This window comes from Lonchura striata, chromosome 11, assembly GCF_046129695.1.
Source record: "Lonchura striata isolate bLonStr1 chromosome 11, bLonStr1.mat, whole genome shotgun sequence".
Lineage (NCBI taxonomy): Eukaryota > Metazoa > Chordata > Aves > Passeriformes > Estrildidae > Lonchura > Lonchura striata.
This window is the reverse complement of record NC_134613.1, coordinates 17,287,656-17,303,857: the sequence shown is the minus strand read 5'-3', so window position 1 is coordinate 17,303,857 and position 16,202 is coordinate 17,287,656. Positions and strand designations below refer to the sequence as shown.

Here is a 16,202-nt window from a genome sequence, read left to right as displayed (position 1 = left end):
TCCTAAAGCCCTAAATCTGGTGAGTACCATCACCTCCTCCAAGCTGCCCTTGGAACAACCATCCCTCACTTCTCAGCCCCCTGAATAATGACACCATTGGTGCACCACTGAGCTAGCACAAGTTTCCCCGAGGCTGTGGGGCAGCCCCACAGCTCTTCCCGTGCCTCATTCCCACGTACCTGAGGAATTTGTTGAGGTCCCCGTGCTTCATGTACTCGAAGACCATGATGAGCGGGTCGCCGTCGCCGCACACACCGTAGAACTTGACGATGTGCTCGTGCTGCAGGTTGGTGAGCAGCTCTGCCTCCCGCTGGAAATCCTTGCGGGCTGCCAGCGTGGGGTCCTTCAGAGCCTGGAATGGGGGTGCAGACACGCACAGAGTGGGCTCAGGTGGGGGAAAAGCCAGAACAAAGGGGTCACAGCATCCGCGAGGAGCTGATGAGGAAGGGAGGGGAGAGGAGCCGCTGGCCCAGGTGTGCTGGTGGCACCACGTTTGTGTGTTGTTCCTGTAGGCATTGTCCCACTGGGCTCCCCAACTCATTTCCTAGGCAGCAGCAAACATGCCTCAGAGGGTAATAGCTTCCAATTATTCCCAGCTTGGGCAGAATTTATACTGGTGACCTAGGGGCGAATGGCTTCATATCTCATTATTATTAAATTCCTGAGCCAGCCAGTCCTTGCTATCTGTCTTTTATTTTGAAATAGCTGACTACACTGCCTTTATTCAGAAGATGGATTTGCCTGGCTGTGCAGTTATTGTGTGGATTTTTCAAGCTGCCTCTGAAGAAGGACACTGTCAAGTCTTTTCTCATAATTTTTAAAATCATGTTTTTATTCCCTGCTGTTTATAACAACTCCCCTGGCAGACTGATGCTGAAATCAGTATCCTTATTGCGAATATCTCATCTCCCACAATTTGAGAATGCCATTTTGCCACTGCAAGGCAGCTTGCATGCTTCAGGTGGTGTGGACCAGCCCAACATTGCAGAGTTGCCATGAAGATGTTGCTGTGGCTGTAGCTGATGACAAGGGAGGATTCTCCAGGGCTGGGTTCTGGCTTGTCTGTGCATTTTTGTGCACTTGCATTGGAGAGTTAGTTTGAAAGCAGCTTGTTGTTATCTCAGGGTATCTTGATAGAGGGAACTTGATAAAAAAGTTTGAGTCCAGACCATTTGACAAGATGAAATGGCCACAAGAATCAGCACAGTCTTTAAAAATTTAAGAAAATGAAGAGTCTGGTTTTGAGTTGCTGGTTGTGCACCATATTCTCTGCATCCTCCACATTCCAGGACTGTTTAGGACCAATTCTGGCTTTAACTGTACAGCCTAACATGAGCTGAAAAGGACTCAAGTCCTGAAAAGGACTCAAGGAAACTTGTTCCACTTATCCTGTGTCAGTCTGATGTGCACCAGTTGCCCTTTAGTGGTGGGGAGATCTCCCCTTACCTACACACAAATATACCTTCCCCCTTTCCCCATGACCTGAATCCCCCCATGCAGACAGCAGAGGTGGCCTGAGCAGCTGCAGGATGCAATTTATGTGCAAAAAGGGATGCTAAATATCAGAGAGCTGTGCATGGAGGACGGGGGTTAGTGTTCTGTTACTGCACCTGGGCTGGCTCATGGTGCTGCTGGCTCTAGAGACTCCTCCAGAGAAGGTTCTTTTCCCCTTGGAGCAGACCTGCTGTGAGGCTTTTCCCCAAGCCTTAGGACACTACCTCATCTGATCCTGCCCCTCCCAAACTGCTATTCACATGGCATAAATCTATTTTAATTCTTTGCCCTTTGGGATAGCTTGACTAGAGATATTTAGATGAATGTTAGTTACATGGGGCAGATGGCAAAGCATCCATCCTTATCTCAGGCACCCAATTACTTTTAGTCATTTAATATCTTCATAATGTTGATGCCACCCTATTTTTCTGCAGGAAAATAGTCCCTTCCCCCATCACTCTTTTCTCCCCCTTTTTCCTGTGGTTGCACACAATATTTCAAGCTGCAGTGAATTTAGGTTTCATCTCCTTCACACACAATCATTTTTATAAGGTGTTAAGATTGTAATTTTGTTCACATCACATACCAAAATAAAAAGTTATTTTATATTAACCTCCTCATTGCTAAGGTTGCACAGATGAGCATTTAAAAATGAGGAAGCTGGAAGGGATAGAACAGGGAAAGAAGACCAGAACTAAAGAAAGAGAAGGGATGTCTCAGTAAAAATCAGTGGAATGCCTCTCCCAGGAAGGTTTGGGGTGGATTTTTTTGTGTCTCCATCACACAATTCCTCCATAACTTCTGTCAAGTCCCTGAGCATCTGCAGGTTATAGCTGTCCTTATGAAGTGCCAGTTGTTCCAATATTACCTGGAAAATCCCCTCTTATGCAGTCTCAGGGCCAGGTTTCCACAAGAACCTGTGTTTATTGCTGCAGCAGGGCTCACTCTGAGTCAGGTACCTGCTGTCCATGGGGCTGGAGAGAGAGGTTGGTTGGTAACTCCATCCTTCACCTAAAGCAGATCTCTTCATTTCAGTTTTGTTTCTGTCCCTGCCCTCTGCAAAAGGGGATGATACAACCCCAGTAACTCGCTGGGGGGTTGTGAAAATGGGTACGCTCACATCTAGGGGGCTTCCAGCACAGGAGTGATCCCCACAATGCAGCAGCCCCAGAGAAATGAAAAATAAGGTGTTCAGAGGACATGCCCCTCCAGCATTTCTAGTACTTGACTTTGTCACCTTAACACTCTGCTGGATATAGTGTTTGTGCATTTCTTAGGACGCTTTTAGAAGCAAGCTAAATAAAACAAGAAGCTTGTCCATGCCTTCACATCAAAACTCAGTTTATCTGCAGGGCTGCAACCTTTAGATCTGCTAAAAATCTGAGTCCATTTAAGCAAGAGAGTAACACAGCCCCTTCCTTTGGCCTTGAGAGAGAGTCCCTGAGAGCAGGGCAGAGGCAGGCTCTGGGCTGTGGACTCAGCTGCCCTTAACCAGTGTCCTGCTGCTGCCCTGAGCTGCAGGGACTGGGGAGGGAATTCTCAGCCTCAGTTGGGGGCATGAGATCTTCAGGAATTGCAGCCAAATCTCAGCTTAATATGTAAAATCTTTATTCCTGCCTCTTTTTATTTTTTTTTCCTTCCCTCAGACTTATAACGTGGCCCAAATTAGAGGGATTTTTTTCCCTGCCACTCCCAGAGCTGGCAGGAAGCCAGATTCCAGGGCCCTGCTCCAGAGCTGGAGCTGTATGATCTTGCAGGATGAAAGACACTCTGGAGATGTAAGCTCATAGTAGCAATTAACAGAAACAAGTTCGGATGCTGTTTCTGCCTACATGCAAATGAAACTCTGCAGAGACTGGGGATCCAGGCTCGCTGAGGGATGGCTGACACCGATGGGCAGGTACCAACCCTATAATCAAACAATTATTCACGTGGCTGTCTTCATGTCCTCGGCTGTAACCAGTCTCAGAGGTGAAAGGTGCATTTCACTGCCGGAGCAAAAGGGGACATCTGAGCTAAAAGAAAAATGTTTCAGCTGCCAATGATTAGAACAAGTCACAAGTAACTGGATGCCTCCAGCACTTTGGAGAGAGTGCTGGAACTTTTCCCCTGTAGAGCATCGGTTCAAATGCAGACCTTGTTCCAAGGAGTTAGGAAGCACTGGTTAAATCCAAGGGATTAAACTGTGTCTCTCCCCACTGGTGCCACATGAGAGGAGAACACAGTTCTGCACTGAGTATTCTCCTCTGCCCAGAGCCACACTGATGGGGCACAGCTCCCACGAGGAACATCACAAGGATGCAGCAGCACAGCACAAGCCAAGCTGAACTCGTGTTGGCTTAACATACCCAAAACAGGAGCAACCTGTGGCTAGGCAAGCAGGAGCAGAGTGGAGCCAAGCCGAGTTTCTTTGCCCATCTTGCAGCAAATTGATCCCAGAAAATTGGCTCATCATGCTTAGCTTTCATTGCTCATTTCTGTTGAGGCTTTTTTTATGTTTCAGCTTCTGCATGTTACACAAAAAAGATAAAATCCAGAAGGAGCAGGGCCGTGGTGCCTGCTGGAGGGGGTTGGATCCACACCGTGCTGCTGCAGCTGCACAGGAGCTCCCAGCCTCTCCTCCCTGTCTGTCTCCTGGCTGTGTCAGCAGGAAGGGAGACTTTGGCACTGCTGAGAACAGACGACCTTGAAGCGGAACACTGAAACTTTGTGTGACTAAGTGGATTTACCACAATCTCCGGCATCAGATAAATCTCCACCCCTGGCCCCCAGCCCTCCCCTGCTTCCCTTTCCCACACAGGCTCATCCAGCCTCTCTTCACTGGCCAGCCCCTGCCCTACTCTCTGCCATTTGCCCTTGGCATTTACCTTCACTGCCACCAGCATTTTGTCGTTGGTGGGGCTGAGGTTGTAACACTCGGCCAAGAACACCTTCCCAAAGGCACCTTCTCCCAGCTCCCTCTTCAAAACGATGTCTCTCCTCTTAATATGCTGGACATCTGTTGGAGGGAGGGGAGGAAGAGGGAGAGGGTTGAGGGAAGAATGAATCAGGGTTAATTCAGCGCATGGAAAACAACTAATTCAATTTTCTTGCAAGCTGCAAGGGAACTGAAATCGCTTCGCAAAAATATCTACGGGGAATCTTTTTGCCCACCCACAGAACGCAGCCATCTCTCTGATGGAGTTAGTCTCATGCAAAACATCTGCAAGGAAAGTACTTGAGGTTTATCAGTTTTCATGATAAGCTCATGGCAAGTGGCAAGCTTGTCCTCAGGGAGAGGAACATTTGGGGCAAATTCTGCTACAAAGACATGAACCCCTTTTGAATGATCCCGGAAATAATCCACATCCTGTGAGGTGTAGCAAAGGTCACATCCTTCCAATGCAAGGCCAGGTGAGATTAGAAGGTCCTGTTGAGTTTTGCATTTCAACTGGATTTAGTTTAAACTCAAACACAATAGATTTTTGAAGGTGAAGCTTGGTAAGTCAAAGCATTTTCAGGAGGAGGAGGACCAGTGACCCCCATGTTCCTCAGGGCATTAGCAGGAGCTGGCTGGAAGTGCTGAGAACTGCCCCACAGCTGGACCCTGACCCTGCAGCCTTCCCCTACACAACTATTCCCTCAGAAAGAAGGTCATCCTAGGATACCATCACTGGTATCAGATGAACTGAACCCATTAGTTTCAATGATCCATTCCACTGACATTTAGGACAGTGAGGACTGACAGAGAATAGCAAGCGAGGATTCAGGAAGGATCACAAGAGCAGTAGCTTTAATTTACCAGAGGTACAGAGGCCAATGAAAAGTGGTTTGCTCAGCCAGCAGGTCATTCCTGAGGATGAAATCTGCCCAGACCAGGCACCTACAGGGGCAGGGTAGTGACTATGGGATATCCACTGACTCTGTGTCACCATTAAATGCCACAGGTTGCTGGGAGAACATGCTCTCTGCTGAGGACAGCACTAAGGCACACCTCTAAGCACCTTTGTGGCATCACAACTCCCCTAGAACTCCTCAGCAATAAAAACAAAAAAGGTTTTATTTAATGCTTAGAATGAACTGTAGAAGCAGATAGAGATGCACAGCCATCACAGCATTTTCTGAAGGGACAGCACCCAAAATGTCATCTCTATGAGCTGTCCTTCAGTGCAGGTTTCCATCACCATGGGAACTGTGGCAGCACAGACCACTCCCAGCTCCAGCCTGATGGTCATGAAGGCCAGGGGAGAGCTGTGCACTCTTCTCCAGTGCCCAGTCAGCAAAAGCTGATGTGTGAGAGGTCTCCTCAAGCAGAGCCATTACGTGGGACAGTGCCCTCTTTCCACTCCCGTGGGATGTTCATAACCCTGAATCTATTTGCTCATAAACTGGACCACTTTTGATCCTTTTTCAACTCTTCCTTGTGCCACAGGAGCTGTAAATGTATGTGTCCCTTAGATTAGGTGTGTTTCCCCTGGGGCACTGCAGATGAAGGAGGTGGAAGTGACTAACTCTGGGTTTCAGACTGGCTGAAGGGACACATCACAATCTGCCACCAGCTCCTGCCACCAGCTCCTGCCACCCAGGCACCTAAGCAGGCACCTGTATCAACCTGAGGGGTCATGTGCCTGAAAACAATATAGGTACCATTTAATGAATCAAAAAGCCAATGGAACACAAGCATCCTAATGGCTTTTGTGCAATTAAGCTTTTTAATTAGGAGCTCAGAGGCAGGTTTATGGAGCTGCCATCTCTTGGCCCTTGGCTTGCTTGGGAAGATGGATGCTGCAAGATTGCACAAGCAATGGGCCTTGTAATGAAAGACACCTCTCTGGGAATTCCCATTGACCTTTCTTAATTGTTCAATAGGCTGAAAACTGTTTCTTACCGATATTAATAATATTAATAACATTAAGGCACAGGTTGGTAGGCACGTCCAAAATGACTTTGGTTTTAAACCTGCAGTAGCAGCCAGGGAGAACAAATCACACGTGGACTTTGCCTTCTCCACGTGGTTTAGCTGAGTGTTTAAGGAGTACCTGGAGAAATCTGAGCTATATTGAAATGTAAAGCAATGCACCTGGGTGAGGAAACTCCCAATATCAGACAAGCTCAAATGCTACCAATTTACTTAATAGAGTAGAGGAAAAGGGGTTTATCCTCTTTGGCTTGGCAAGCATTTCTATAGCACTCATCACTACATTATCCTGGTCTTACTGTATTGACAAACCACATATTTGCATTCTTGGTTTTCCAGATAGCAGCAATCAAGAAAGCTGTGAGGAATGATCTTGTACTAAGAGGAGGGTACCAAGGATATTTTTTAAAACTCAGAAATGTAGCAATTACAATAGTATTGTCCCGTTTGGTGTGAGATGAAGTTAAATAGGAGTCTCAGAAAAACCAGCAATACTATTTAAGAATTTTTACACTTCTGATGAGTAACACCATAAGAACTGAGGCAAACCTCTTTCTAAACTCTCCAAGGTATTGCCCAAAACTTTCAGCTCCCGATTTTTCCTCCCGATAACATCTTAATAAATTATCAGACATTTCTGAGAGCTGGCATCCAAACTGTGTAATTACAGCTATATTATTAAAATAATATCCCATCTGCCTCTGAGACCAGATTTTACAGCTAGTTGTTAAGAGTCACCTGAGAAGTTTCAGGAAAAATTTATATGAAGAATTAGATGTGGTATTATGGCAGACAGAGTTGAATTGAGGCAGAAGCAATCCTTTTGCAGTAGTGGACTTGCGTAGCACTGTTGGATTGAAAGTTAACATGGGTGGTTATAAAAATAAAAGGGTCATGAAGTTAAGTATATTGACAGCAACTGGACAATCTTAATGCAGAATCAGAAAAGTACACTCGCTGATCGCAATTTTTCTCAACCTCAAATAGCCATAAATTTTCCTTCATAGTATTTTAGGTACAAATGGAATAATAAGTGAGTTATAATAAATTGCTTTTCCACATGCTGGAGGCCTAAAGTAGTGAAGTTTAGATCAAATTCTTCCCTTCACGGCGAGATCAGCACTATGATTAATTCTAAGCCAGTATAAAATACAGGTTTAACCACAAGGCAGGGACAAACCCCTGTGGCACGGTGTGGCCAGCGGCGTTTTTGTGCTCACCTTCCATCTCTGCACTCACCCATCCTGGCCATAACTCATGAGGAAGGCCAAATAGCCACGAAAGATGCTGCGCTGCAAGGGCACCTCAGAGGTTCATCTGCATAAATCTGTTTACTTCCTCCTGGAGGAAGCCGAGCCCTGTCTGATAAACAGCTGGTGTTTATTTGTTTTAGGCAGTCAGTGCTGTGCTAATCTGTCTCGGCTGTGCTGCAGTCAGCCCTGTAGACAAGGTGTATGCAAACTGCCTCTCCCTAAGTACCACTCTTTTTATTTTTTCCTCCCCATGTACCATTTACTTATAAAAACAAGACAACAAGACAATTCATAAGAAGATCCTATGCAGAAGCCACAGCAAGACCTGACAGGAAAATAAGCAGAATTGACAGCATGATGTGAACTCATTCAAAGCTATGCTGTACCTACAGGAAGAATGTGAGTGCCTGACACTAAAGTAATTCCACTTTACAATGAAACATCTCCCAGTCCTTAGTTTGGGATCAGTATATTTTTTCATGACAGAGAAGAAAAGTTGGGCAGATTCCCCACCTTCCTTCTTGTTGATCAAGATTTAATACACAGAGAAGGTGTTTCAAAGGTTGGCCTTCACTGCTGTTCTGAATTAACCCATTAACCACATCAGAGAGCACCTGACCTGCAGCTGGAAATGGCCCATGACATTAGCTCAGTGATGGCAGCATGGGGGGAAGTTAGAGCATTAGCTAAGTCTAGGACCCACTTTCACACATAGTCTCCAAAACAGTTTCCCTTTCTCTGGAAGAGCTAAGGCAGAAGGATGGCAGCTTTGGGTCTGCAAAGGGATCTTTATCTAACCACCTCTGAAGCTTTTGCAGGACAGATGACTTGACCTGTGCTTAAAGTGAATTTAGTCAGAAAAGTGGCTGTCTGAAACCAGAAACTTCTTCCTCCCTATCACTTGTTCCCATGTGTCCTTATTCCTCTCCTCGAGACAAACACCTTCTGGTTTGCTAAACTTGTGAACCCAACAAAGCCATGGGATACCAGGGAACAAGAAGAGGGAACAAGATTAATTCTGCTTTCCTCACACATCAGTCTGCCATGTCCACTTCTGCACTGGCCCTTGTTTTAGAACCTGGAAAAATCAGAACTTTTTCCACTTACATCACAGATTCAATGATTCTTCTCCCATCTTTTACTCTCATATTGCAGAGTCTTTCTATCTTATGGCAAGGTCAAGACAAAAAGACCCTGACTCAACCTCCAAATTCCAGGTAGAGAATATAGAGCTGGTAATAGACTGTGTGCAATGGAAACACCTTGTTTTGAATAACCACCACTTCTCAATCATATGAGCAGATATTGGGAAGTTGCATGAATACATTTCATGAATCTAATTTTCCAATTACTGTCTCATTTCTAAATCAGTCCTGGGCATCAGATGAAGAAGAGATGGGTTCAGTGACATGGCAAATTCTGCATTTCAAATTCCCATCACAACCAGCATCTTTGAAACCATGGTTTGCTAATACTCTTGAAACCTGATTGCACATGATTTTGTTTGGACACAGATGACTACAGTGAGAGGAAAATGGACAAATCAATCTCCAGAGTAAACCATAAGCAGTGCCAGTAGTTAAGTTAGAGCAAACTGCAAAACTACTCAAGCTGGATCATTTACACCAGGTCAATTTCAATTGTTAAATTAATAAATTTCAATTAATTCCTCACATCTTCTTTCAAACTCCCAAACAGTGAGCAGTCTTCTTGTATTTCTAGTGGGTTTCCTGACCCTGGACTATTAATTCACAAACACCCTGTAGCTTGCTGGTGGAACAGACCAAAATTATAGACATTTCCCCTTTTACTTTTGCTGACCTCTTCATTAGAAGATTCTTCTTCTAGCCTAGAAAAGACCAATATCAATTTTCTATAAATTTTTCTTCCCCTACCACGATGTGACTCTGTTTTCCCTAAAGGTACATCCTTTCCTGCACCTCTTCATCACCAGCTCCTCCCTCCCTTTGCTTTTTCACATGATGGCATTTCTTCTCTTTTTTTCTTCTCTAATTTTTGCCCCTCTTGCTCTTCAAGCCCTGTTTTAAACCTGACTTATTTTAGATCTGTTTCTAGGGTATCCTGATTTAGGTCTGATCCTGGGCTCTTTGTAGATATGCTCTTGATTTTCATAAGCTTCTAATGCCTCATTTGCATCAACAGCGCTGTATAAATGATAACAACAATGACATTTTTCAGCAGTGGCTGAGTCATTTGCTGTAACAACTAATTTATGCCAAAGAATTGTCTCTCTTTTCTTTCTACATAAGTTGTCCACAAAAAGGTAGCAAAGTCCTCACTTAGTCAATGTGATTCATTCATTTCTTCCTCGACGCTGCTGGAATAACTCTTGTGAATAAATGCTGCACAGCTCCGCTGCTCCGCCACAATTAAAATCAAATAAACAAAGCTTACAATTTACACTGGAGATCTTGTCACCACCACATGTAAGCACCAAGCAGAGAGCCCTTCATGTCAGGCAGTCAATCACAGCCTGGATGGGAACCAAACTCGATGAGTTACGCGATGTACCCGATCAGAGCAGAGCTCGCGCATTGGGCGGGACCAGATTAGAAAGCCCTGCCACTGGAGGGCTGGCAAGGCATTCTCTCACAGGTCTGTCTCATAAAGAGAGAAGATAACTTATAGGCAGGGTGCACAGAGCCGAGTGTCCCTCCTCACCTGGTGCAAATCCATCAAAGTCAATGGGGGATATTGATTTCAATCATGGACTGCTGTGAAGTACGTGTAAACAAAGGGAGAATCAGTGCCACGTCATTTTAAAAAATGGAGAAATAAATAGGATGTTTCTTATCTCTGCCTGGACTCCAAGTGGGTAGCCCTCCACTTCTGGTGGCTTTTCTCTCAGCTCTGACATGAGCCACCTCTGGGAAAGGGCCCAGGTACACGTTCCAACAACTCGGCACGGTGCCCAGACACTGGTTCTTTGCCAAGCTCCTCTGTAAGGCACCCTTCAAGGACTTGGACTCAAAAAAGTCATGATTATAAGCACCAAGCAGTCCTGACACAAATCATAGAGATTTATGTAAAGCATATCTGAATCTTTGGGAACTTGGTGGAGCAACCACTGCCTTCGGCTCAGTTAATGATTGTACTCCTTCATAAAGACCTTAAGAGAAAGCAATTTTATGTTTCTGCAGTTCTTTTCATTTTCTTACCATCTGCTTCATTCCTTGGGAGCAGCACAAGGCATGAGTGCAGCTCCCAGGTGGGAAGGAGGCTTTATTGCTCAGCTGACCCAGCAGACCCAGAGCTAATGCACTACATGCTGCTAAATGGACCTTGGTAAAAAATAACAGGCCTTGACGCATTTAGCTGGACAATCTTGGCTAAAAAAATGATCCAGTTATACCAATCTACACCGGGAGCTGAAGTTCAGTGCAACTGAGCTCAGGAAAACAGGAGAGGAGCAACCTCTGCATCCCAGATCTCTGATGCTTTGGAAATACCTGATATCCACCATTTCCAAGCATACCTCTGGCAATCAGGACATCACCAGCTCCTCTGCTTTTGCTGCTGGAATAGCAGATGCAGAGGAAACCCTGACCCAAAGTGCTTTCAGCTTCCAGCTGACTCCAGACAGCCCTGATTTGAGGGAGAGATGCTGCAGAACAGCCCTCAAGCTCCACAGAGGGGTGTGATTTGCAGCTAATCCAGTGACTGGATTAGCACCCCCTGAGCTGCAGCACCAGCTCCAGAAGCAGGCACATGGAGACCACCACCACCAGAAAGAGAAAGAGAAAGAGAAAGAGAAAGAGAAAGAGAAAGAGAAAGAGAAAGAGAAAGAGAAAGAGAAAGAGAAAGAGAAAGAGAAAGAGAAAGAGAAAGAGAAAGAGAAAGAGAAGAGAGGAGAGGAGAGGAGAGGAGAGGAGAGGAGAGGAGAGGAGAGGAGAGGAGAGGAGAGGAGAGGAGAGGAGAGGAGAGGAGAGGAGAGGAGAGGAGAGGAGAGAGGAGAGGAGAAGAGAAATCTTTCTGGTGAGCATGTTTTCTTTCCACCAGCCAGGCCCCTAGGTCCCCTGCTGCCAAAGCACTCAGAATAAAACATTAATTCAATACCACACATTTAATTACACATTATTTGAAAGTGAATTTATTTAACAGAGGAAAATAGTCTTCAGAGAGCATCTGCCTCCTTCAGACTCAAGCGTCTGCAGGGAGGGGGGCTTGGAGAAGAGATAGGAGGCATAATGGTTTGTTTTACATCAGCAGCTATTGCTGTTCAGTTCATCCCTTCAAAACAGGAGATTTTAAGGAGATAGAGTTGTGTTTTGCAGCAACTTACCAGCTGATTTGATTTTCCAGGTAGTCTTCACTTGATTGGAAAGTGCTGCTGCAGACAGATACCACTTGTCTCTCTGTTTTACTATTTTTCCAAGGGAAAGGAAGGATTACTGGTGGAGGGTTGCAGGGGGATTGGCTGCCCCTCGAGGGACCATGTGATAGTCAGATTTCAGGCTCAAGGCTTCAACAACACCATCATCAGACACTTAACAGCATCCCATTGCCAAGATGGATCATCACAAGAAAGCAGGAAGCGACCAGGACTCAGCAGCAGCCTGGCAGCTTGGGGAATGTCTCCCAGCAGGAACACAGACTTACCTTCCACCCTCCAGTCACAGGGGCTCAGGGCTATGGGCTGCCCCAGCCTGGAGCTGACTGCACAGCTCTGCCTGCTACAGCAGGGCCAGGAGCTCGGCAGAACCTGCTTTCAGCAGCCTCGAGCCTCACGTTTCCCCATCTCTCTGCTGCAGAGATGGAGCAGACTCCAGGGCCTGGTGCAGGCAGCAGCCCCTCCATGGCTGAGCTGCTGCAGAGTCAAAAATGAGTTCCTGGATCCATTTGAAGGAAGGATTTTGCTCACAGTGAACTCAGCTTTGGCCTTTGCTGTCCTCTGGCATCCCCACAGTGTCCCAGCAGGCAGATGCCACACAGGGCTGGCTTAACTGGTGGCACACGAGCCTTTCTCCCAGCCCTCACCTCTGCACTGGCTCTTCCTCACACTCCTTAATTTGGGAGCAGCACTGAAAAGCTCCCTCATCTTTGCAACAGCCTTGATTAGACTGCATTTCCCATCACCCCAAGCAGACATGGGAGTGCCCCAGGCACCACCACTGCTCCATCCAAAAGGCACCAGCAGAGCTCAGCCCAGCCAGTACTGACCCCCACAGACATCCCATGGTCAGTCCTTGCCTTTTTGGCCTCAGCAGCCAGATCTTGCTGGTGTCATTCCCATCCCAGCCATAGCCTCTGTGCCATGCTGCAGCGTGCTTGCACACCCATGCAGATATTGCAGCACAGGGTCCAGGCCACTGCATTAAGCTTTTCCTCCTAATTTTGAGTATTTAGGGCATTTTGATACTACTGTTTCCGTGTTGTTCAGTCACTGCCCTGATTCACAGTTTGAAGGATCTATCCCACACCATAATTGCTAAAAAATTTCAGATATACTGAATATGTTCTGGAAAATATGTGACTATTACAATAGTGGCACTAAAGAAAGAGGTATGGTTTGGAAGTGGTTCAGACTAAAACTGTGATTTCCCTTGCAAAGTACAGAACAAGAGCTGACCCCAAAGTTGGGTGCAAAACGAAGAAGTATTTTTAGACAAAGTGCAGTTTCCTCCAGATGTGGAACTGCATAAAGACTTTCAGAAAAATCTGTTGTGACAGAATTCCTGGACTGTCTCAAAGCAGAAAATTTGGTGAAAGGGCCTTATGTTCTGTATTTTCCAGCTACAGCTCCAGGCAGGTTGGAAGTGCTTCTGAGTGTTGCTGTCCTCACCATCATCACAAAGAAAAAAGGAAAAGGACAATTTTAAAAGAAATGTAGCATTATCTCTTTGTGTGTGTGTGTGTGTGTGTGTGTGTGTCTGTAAACTCCAGGTAGTACTATCACTTCGTACCCCATGCCCAGTCATTTTCCCACCAACAGTTTTGCTTGGTGGTCATTAAACAAGTGGCTAATGCAGCCAAACCCATGGAACAAGAAAATTCCAGAAGTGAGGCCATATGGAGCAAAAACATGAGGTATTGAGAGACAGATCTCGGGCTCCAGTTATGATTTTGTTAGAAATTCTCTCTCTAGTTTGCCCAGTTTCCAGCTCTCTCCTTCCTTCCCACCCTCTCCGACTCCCTTTCTCACAGGACCGACACAGGAGGTGTTTTTATGTCTGTGGCTTGATGAGGTGTTCCCTCAGATCTGTGTTTTCCTAACACCCCAAATGGACCTTGCTCTGTCTTTGTTTCTGCCTGAGGTTTCCTTTTTCTCCCTGCTTGTTCTGTCTGCACATCCCTTCTTCCATCTCACCAGCTCCTCCTGCAGAAGGAAACCCCTGAAGGAGGAGTAATGTGAGACAGCTCTGCCTGCTGGGCTCTAAAATTACTGTGGTTTGGTGATTTAGGCTATTGTTAAGAGGCAGAAAATTATGCAGAGAGGGATAAAGAGGAGGAGGATCATACAAAGGAATTATTAATCTGATGGGGAGAGCAGCTGGTCCTCATTTAACCCTCCAGGTCTGTGCATGATTGTGCCCCTTTGGCCTGTGCCTGTGTCATAAATAGCAACAAATTTTGTGCTGGTGCTCCTGGGAGGCTGCACACCAGGGGAATCCACTTTTCCTCCAAGGTTCCCCTTGCTGTAGGAAAAAAAAAAAAAAAAAAAAAAAAAAAAAAAAAAAAAAAGGAGGAGCGTAGCAGCAGAGCAGCTCTAGATGAAAGAAAGGAGCCCTACAGCACCTTTTCCATCCTGCAGAAGAGGATCCCTAAAGCAGCAGCTCAGCCCTGCATTGGCTCCAAAGCTGTTCCACAGTGGGACCCAACTTGTTCCCCAGGCACTGGCTGTGCAGAGGCACTGTCCAGCCAGCACCACCTTCCTCTCCTTGGCACAAACAAACCTCTGTGAGCAGTGAGAGGTGAACCAGAAATAGTTCTCCTTGGGTTAGGCTTTGAAAATCCCTCATCACCAGGAGGTCAGCACTGTTTAAGGAGCCACATGCTCTTGTTAGAGCATCCTTCCCTGATGGCACTGCTTCACTGTGTCCCTTATTGTGGTTATAAAGGAGAATCCATCCTGGGTTATTGTCTCTGGCACTCCCAGCACGGGGAGAATACAGAGTGATAAAACATAATATATATTTGTCCATTTTTCTGTCTGTCGTCCTTCAGCAATGTCTCACATGATTATGAGCCAGATGGTTGGGGTGAATTTTCACAAAATCCAGCACAAATTTCAATGAGTGCAAGAGGAGGGGAGAAAAAGATTCCTACAGTTTTCTCCTGTGGCCAAAAATCATTGTCTGCACCAGAGGAAATATACCCAGTTAATTCTACTTAAAGGCCCTGGTGAGAACTCAAGAAAACATTCAGCAGTGCTGGTAGCCTCAGAAGACATGATTAATTGCAGATGATGAAAAGGTGCATGTTCAGCTTTAACTGAACTCTCTTTGAAGACTGGATGATTGTTAAGTTGGTATTCGAGGCACATAGAGAAGGCAACCTATGAGGTTCTTCAGCTACAAAACCAAGATATTATATATACATAAATATACACACACATATACTTTTTATATATATCATATATGGCTTAACAACTTAAATTTAAATATATATTATGAAGTTTTACAGCAAGAACATACTACTAGTGGAAAGGAATAAAATCAGCAACATTTCTAGAGAAGGTGAGGAGTTATACTGTCTTTGCAATTACCTGAGGATGCAGGGGCATAAAAAGAACCTCCCATAGCTGGCTACAGCAATTTGTAGATGAATATATGTGGGTGATGCTGCAGAGCACTGAGTGGGGTATAGTGGTGGAAAGTTCTTCAATACCTTAAGATGTTTCTCCTCACTGGCCTAGGCCAGGTCTCATTTCATCCAAAAATACCTTGAACAAGACTACATGTGTTGCTTTCCTGAACTCCCTTAATTGAAGGGCCAGCATCAGATATTGGGATGATAACATGGCAAAATGAGAGGCCACTAATCCAATCCATCAATCTCCCTACAAACCCTGTTTCCTTACTGCAATCTGAGCTTGGAAAGTGACCCCAAATTCAGCCTGTATTGAAAAGGTCACCTTGAAGTCTTTTCTTTATCAATCAGAGTTTAAATCAAGTCTTTTAACCTTTTTCCAGGGCAGAGATTTTTTTTTTTAAGCAGGTAGTGGAAAAACATACCCAGATCAATATCTGAGTGCATATGAGCACCCAGAGTTCAAAACTTGACTCAGACTTGCATTTACACAGCCAGGCTGCAATTCTCCTGCAAACAGAGCTCACATCAAGTCATCTGAGGCCTCCAAACTAGAAACTGGAATGGTCGAGAGAGAAGGAAAAAAAAACAAAAAAACAAAGGAATTAATAATTACCGAGCTGTTAAAAATCACACCTTCATTTCTGGAAAGAGTTCAATGCACAAAAAATTCCTATACTGCCCAGTTTGCTTCATTTATCCTTTCTTAATGGATAGTGCTGTTTCTCTGTGGCATAAATTGCAGTGTCCCTCTCTCTGCTTCTTTTATCTCTCTAGGGATTCCTCTC

At 45.4% G+C, this 16,202-nt stretch overlaps 1 protein-coding gene across 2 annotated transcripts in view; it reads right to left on the bottom strand.

Moving 5' to 3' along the window:
* Positions 1 to 16,202, bottom strand: part of NTRK3 (neurotrophic receptor tyrosine kinase 3) — a 201,840-nt gene that overhangs the window by 34,815 nt on the left and 150,823 nt on the right. For both annotated transcript variants that reach the window (XM_021530338.3, XM_021530339.3), the window contains exons 13-14: positions 4,362 to 4,492; positions 180 to 352 (exon numbers count right to left, since the gene is read on the bottom strand). In XM_021530338.3, coding sequence (XP_021386013.1) covers positions 180 to 352; positions 4,362 to 4,492 — 304 coding nt within the window. The remainder of the gene's footprint in view (positions 1 to 179; positions 353 to 4,361; positions 4,493 to 16,202) is intronic.